At 39.6% G+C, this 6,532-nt stretch overlaps 1 protein-coding gene across 1 annotated transcript; it reads left to right on the top strand.

Moving 5' to 3' along the window:
- The first annotated feature begins 996 nt into the window (after window positions 1–996).
- LOC126071008 (olfactory receptor 7G2-like) lies at window positions 997–1,935 on the top strand. The gene has a single exon (XM_049875319.1). It carries the CDS (start codon window positions 997–999, stop codon window positions 1,933–1,935), a length of 939 nt encoding a protein of 312 aa, XP_049731276.1.
- The last annotated feature ends 4,597 nt before the right edge of the window (window positions 1,936–6,532 follow it).

The following is a 6,532-nucleotide window of genomic DNA, read 5'->3' as shown; positions in this document are numbered from 1 at the left end:
TGACATGTTTTCTTATATCTTTGCACCGATATCAAGGAGTAGACATTCTGCTGGCATCCTCCTCTCTCTCCACAATGGCAACAACAATTTTCCTTCTGAACAGAAATCTGCCCCTTCTCAAGCATGATGACCATTTTACAATTTTCTGACATTTACTAGCATTCTTGTGGTGGTTAAGGAGGTTTTATCAACATCACCTTGTTTTCTCATTCCTGGCTCTTAACACACATCTACATTACAGGTTTCCCTCACTATCCAAAAGTAGAGCGTTCCTATGAAACTTATAAGCTGAAATGGGATGAAGTGAGGAAGATTACCATTAATTTATATGAGAAAAAATTTTCAGCATCCCCAGACCCAAAAACTAACCCACCAAATAATACATATAACCTAAAATAACACTAACATACAATGTTCATGGACACAGTTCAAAGCTGTGGCATTTCATATTGAGATGCTGAGTGTAGTTCCCAGGGAAGGAGCTTGGCCCTGTGACTTCGGCTGCTCAGGGTATGCACTGCCTCTTTAATGGCTTACTGTAGAACAAACACTGAATGTGAAGAAAACAGATACTAATGTGGATTTTTCATAAAAGTGAAGCTGGATATAGTGACCTTTCAAAAAGCGGGGGATACTCTTATTTCTGTTACCCAGTTCTGACCTCTGGGGAAACACGTGGTGTCCAAGACAGACTCATCAGGCTGCCTCCTCTGTGCATTTTTCTCTATAAAATTACCAAATATTTTAAATGAACATAGTGTAATTAAAAAAAAAAAGACCACCCTTTCATCTCTTTCAAAACAAATAAATATTGACACTCTGCTATGTCAGCTTCTGGTCTTTTTTTTTTTTTTTTAACCAAAAAATATGCACACAGACAGCACCACCTTTGTATTCCTGAATTCCGCTCCATCCCTCTCCTTCCCATCCCAAGATGCTGCTTGCTGACATTTGATTGTAAGTCACCTCTTCTTTTCCATCAGATTCATCAACAATATGGAACCTAGAAACCAAACAGGAGTTTCAGAATTCCTTCTCCTGGCACTGACAGAGGATCCCAAAGTGCAGCCTCTCCTTTTTAGCCTGTTTTTGTCCACGTATCTGGTCACTGTCCTGGGAAACCTGCTCATCATCCTGGCCGTCAGCTCTGACCCCCACCTCCACACCCCCATGTACTTCTTTCTTTCCAATCTCTCCTTTACTGACATCTGTTTCAGCACCACCACGATTCCAAAGATGCTGGTGAACCTCCAAGCACAGAATCAGAGCATCCCTTACGCAGGATGCCTCACCCAGGTCTGCTTTGTCCTGATTTTTGGTAGTTTGGAAAGTTTTCTCCTTTCGGTAATGGCCTATGACCGCTATGTGGCCATTTGTCACCCACTGAGATACAGAGCTATCATAAATCCCCACTTCTGCGGCCTGCTGAGCCTAGTCTCCTTGCTCGTTAGCATTCTGGATGCCCTGCTCCACAGTCTGATGTTGTTGCGACTGTCCTTCTGCACAGACCTGGAAATTCCTTACTTCTTCTGTGAAGTTTTTCAGGTCATCAAAGTTGCCTGTTCTGAAACCCTCGTCAATAACATCATCTTATATTTTGCAGCTAGCATACTGGGTGTTCTTCCTTTCTCTGGAATCATTTTCTCTTATATTCAAATTGTATCTTCCATTCTGAGAATACCTTCAGCAGGTGGAAAGCATAAAGCTTTTTCTACCTGTGGGTCTCACCTTACAGTTGTTTGCTTATTCTATGGGACGGCTTTTGGTGCGTATATGAGTACAACATTTACACACTCTTCCAGGAAGACTGCAGTAGCTTCAATGATGTACACTATGGTAACTCCCATGATGAATCCCTTCACCTACAGCCTGAGAAACAGAGACATGAAGGGAGCCTTGAGGAGAATCATCAGGTGCACACCTGCTTTTCAGTGATTATATTACCTACTTTGGGTTTGGATTTCTAGATCTCTAGATTTTTTCATCAAACCACAGATGGCTGCAACAGACTCAGCTGTCATATCCAGACATCATGCTCAGAGATACCAAATAGACTGTCCCCAGACCTATTGTTAACAGAGGACTTATTATTAATAGACCTTTCCATAAAATCAATACAGAAGACATCTACTTCCATCTGATCACTGAGAGTAGTATCATATCCATTTCTAACGAAAGTTCTGTTTGGGAGAAAATAATTACTGTGAGAGCTTTAGATTGACAATGTAGAGTATGTTTTCTGTTGGGAAGTTAATTCCTATATCCACTACAAGCACTTAATATGTTGCCTGGCTCCTAATACTCGATAAAATTTAACTAGGACCACAGTGTTCTATATGTTGCCTTAATATATAAGGCTTATTTTTGCTTGTTCTCACATATTTTCTACTTTCTCCAAAGTTTTTTTGGTTTACCATTATTGTAGTATCTATTAGCACGTTTTTCTCATCTTAGTAATTAAGTCAAATGAATAATTGTTGAGTAGGCAGGGTGGAGCGGGTAGTCTGTTTTGGAACCACATTTGCTTTGATCCTTAAAAAACCAAAAACAAAAAAATATTGATCAGCACGTATATGAGATGTTACTTTTCTCCTTAGTCACCTTATTTTGCAGTTTTTCTTTCTCATCTCTGGTGAGTCCACAGAGGCTAAGTACAATTATTAGAATCATTGAAGTCATAGGGGATTGGCTGTACTCTTAGGAATCTCATACAAATGTTTGTAATGTATATTTATGAGGAAAAGAATTTTTCTATGGACATGAACTTTAAGGACGATGTATAGAACGTGAAATAGAATGGGACATAGGGGAAGTTGGCAGGCTTAGGGAGATCACTTTTCCACAACTACAAAGAAGCAGAGCCATCTGTCAGAATCGTCTCTGGGTGTTGGGGGGACAACAAAACAAATCTTGTAGAATTAATGATGTGGCTGGAGAGACTTCTGATCACCACTGATAGTTGGCAGAGGGATTGTGTCTAGCACTAAATCAGGAGGTCAGCTCCTCACCAGACACACCAGGTATATTGTAGTGCAAAGTTGTCTCCCTTTATGTTCATAAAACACTTGCAGAGATGAGTCTCCTGAGGCCTTGTTCATACTGTGGGTTTCCATACCTCACCCAAGACCTATTTTGATATCTGGGGAGTCATCTGAAGGATGAACATTCTAAGTAATTACTTCTTTGAGATTCTGATGCATGCCGAAGTTTCGGAAGTACGGCTTTAATATTAGATGATAGAGAATGGGTTTAGAATCTAGAATATGAAAGAATCTGGAAAGTGGAATCTTTTCAATTTTACTTATTATTAAAATATCATATGCGAAGTACTGTATGAAATGTATCAATAGTTCTTAAAGAATAGTAGTATAATGAAAGCTTATATACCCATGACCTGGGTTATAAAATAATGACATCACCATATAATTCAATGAATACTCTCCCACTCTTTTGCCCTGTACCCTCCTGGTGGCAAACACTATCTTGAAATCTATATTTATTGCTTTCTCTGAAGTTCTTGTATTTTGTTGAATCTTATTGTTATCGATTTAATTGTGCCTCCTAAAAAGATAGGTTGAAGTCTTAACTCCTGTAAATGTGACTTTGTATGGAAATAAGATCTTTGAAGATATTATGTGTTAACATGAGGTCATACAGTAGTAGGGAACATCCTAAACCAATATGAGTGGTGTCCATATAAAAGAGAAGATACTGAGACAGAGAGTCAAAGAAGGAGGAGGTCATGTGAAGACAAAGGAATAGATGGAGTTTTGCTGGAGCTGCAAGCCAAAGAGTTCGTAAGGATACCAGAAATTGGGAGAGACAAGAAAGGATCTTCCCTCAGAGATTCGGAGGGTACATAGTCCTGTTGACAGCCTGAATTTGGACTTTTAGCCTCCACAACTTTGAGGCAATATTTTCCTTTCTAATTTTAAGCCTCCCATTTTGTGGTAGTTTGATACTGCAGCCTTGTATAATTCTTATTGTTTTAAGTGATTCTAACTCATAGCGACCCTAAGTGACAGAGTACAATTGTCCCATAGGGTTTTTTAAATTAGTTTTTATTGTGCTTTAAATGAAAGTTTACAAATCAGGTCAGTTCCTCATAAAAAAATTATATACACCTTGCTAAAAAAAAAGACTTCTAATTGCTCTCCCTCTGATGAGATAGCACAGTACTTCCCTCCCCTCTCTCTCCTCGTGTACATTCAGGTAGCTTCTGACTACCTCTGCCCTCTCATCTCCCCTCCAGACAGGAGATGCCAACATAGTCTCATGTGTCGACTTGATCCAAGAAGCTTGTTCTTCACCAGTGTCATTTTCCATCCCCTATTCCAGTCCAATCCCTGTCTGAAGAGTTGGCTTTGGGAATGGTGCCTGCCCTGGGGTAACAGAAGGTCTGGGGCCCATGGCCTCCGGGGTTCCTCCAGTCCCAGTATGACCATTAAATCTGGTCTTTTTATGAGAATTTAGGGTCTGCATCCCACTGCTATCCTACTCCCTCAGGGTTTCTCTGTTGAGTTCCCTGTCAGGGCAGTCATCAGTTGTGGCCAGGTACCATCTAGCTGTTCTGGTCTCAGGCTGATGTAGTCTCTGGTTTTTGTGGTCCTTTTTGTCTCAGGCTCATAATTATTTTGTGCCTTTGGTGTTCTTCATTCTTCCGTGTTCCTGGTGGGTTGAGACACATTGATGCATCTTAGATGGCCGCTTGTTAGTGTTTAAGACCACAGAAGCCACTCTCCAAGGTGGGATGCAGAATATTTTCTTAATAGATTTTATTATGCCGATTGACTTAGATGTCCCCTGAAACCATAGCCCTCAAACCCCTGCCCCTGCTATGCTGGCCTTTGAAGTGTTCAGTTTTTTAAGGAAACTTCTTTGTTTTTGGTTTAGTCCATTTGTGTTGACCTCTCCTTTATTGTGTATTGTCTTTCCCTTCACCTAAAATGAAACTTATCCACTATCTAATTAGTGAATGCCCCTCTCCTCCCTCCCGCCCACCTCCCTCTCGTAACTGTCAAAGAGTATTCTCTGCTTAAACTGTTTCTCCAGTTCTTATAATAGTGGTCTTACACAATATTTGTCCTTTTGCAATTGACTGATTTCACTTAGCATAATGCCTTCCAGACTTCTCCATGTTATGAAATGTTTCATGGATTCAACATTGTTCTTAACTGATGCATAGTATTCCATTGTGTGAATATGCGATAGTTTATCCATTCATCCATTGATGGGCACCTCGGTTGCTTCCAACTTTTTGCTATTGTAAACAATGTTGCCATGAATATGGGTGTGCATATATTGCTTCGTGTAAAGGCTCTTATGTCTCTAGGAATTATTCCAAGGAGTGGGCTTGCTGGATCTTTTTTTATGGTAGTTCTATTTCTAGCTTTTTAAGGAAGCGCCAAATCAATTTCCAAAGTGGTTGTACCATTTTACATTCCCACCAGCAGTGTGTAAGTGTTCCAATCTCTCCACAGCCTCTCCAACATTTACTATTTTGTGTTTTTTGGATTAATGTCAGCCTTGTTGGAGTGAGATGGAATCTCACTGTACTTTTGATTTGCATTTCTCTAATGGCTAATGATTGAGAGCATTTCCTCCTGTATCTGTTAGCTGCCAGAATGTCTTCTTTGATGAAGTGTCTGTTCATATTCTTTGCCCATTTTTTAATTGGGTTATTTGCCTGTTTGTGGTTGATATTTAGCAGAATCATGTAGATTTTAGAGATCAGCCACTGGTCAGAGATGTCGTAGCCAAAAAGTTTTTCCCAGTCTGTAGGTAGTCTCTTCGCTCTTTTGGCAAAGTCTTTGGATGAGCATAGGTGCTTGAATTTTTAGGAGCTCCCGGTTATCTGGTTTCTCTTTGGCATTTTTAGTAATGTTTTGTGTTCTGTTTATGCCATGTATTAGGCTTCTACCATTGTCCCTATTTTTTCTTCCATGATCTTTATCGTTTTAGACTTTATGTTTAGGTCTTTGATTTATTTTGAGTTAGTTTTTGTGCACGGTGTGAGGTATGGGTCTTGTTTCATTTTTTTGCAGATAGATATCCAGTTATGCCAGCGCCACTTGTTAAAAAGACTGTCTTTTCCCCGATTAACTAATACTGGATCTTTGTCAAATATCAGCTGCTCATATGTGGATGGATTTATGTCTGGATTCTCAATTCTTTTCCATTGGTCTATGTGTCTGTAGTTTTACCAGTACCAGGCTGTTTTGACTCCTGTGGGTGTATTATATGTTCTAAAATCAGGTAGAGTGAGGCCTCCCACTTTGTTCTTCTTTTTCAGTAATGTTTTAATTATCCGGGGCTTCTTTCCCTTCCAAATGAAGTTGGTGATTTGTTTCTCCATGTCATTAAAAAATGTCATTGGAATTTGAATTGGAATCGCATTGTATGTATAGATGGCTTTTGGTAGAAGAGACATTTTTACAATGTTAGGTCTTCCTATCCATGACCAAGGTATGTTTTTCCACTTATGTAGGTCTCTTTTGGTTTTTTGCAGAACTGTATTGTATTGTAGTTTTCT

Source organism: Elephas maximus, chromosome 3 (assembly GCF_024166365.1).
Source record: "Elephas maximus indicus isolate mEleMax1 chromosome 3, mEleMax1 primary haplotype, whole genome shotgun sequence".
NCBI lineage: Eukaryota > Metazoa > Chordata > Mammalia > Proboscidea > Elephantidae > Elephas > Elephas maximus.
The sequence above is the reverse complement of the archived record's forward strand: the minus strand, read 5'-3'. Positions and strand labels throughout refer to the sequence as shown.

Excerpts from the sequence above, each read along its gene's own strand:
- LOC126071008 (XM_049875319.1), top strand. The coding sequence starts at position 997 with ATGGAACCTAGAAACCAAACAGGAGTTTCAGAATTCCTTCTCCTGGCA.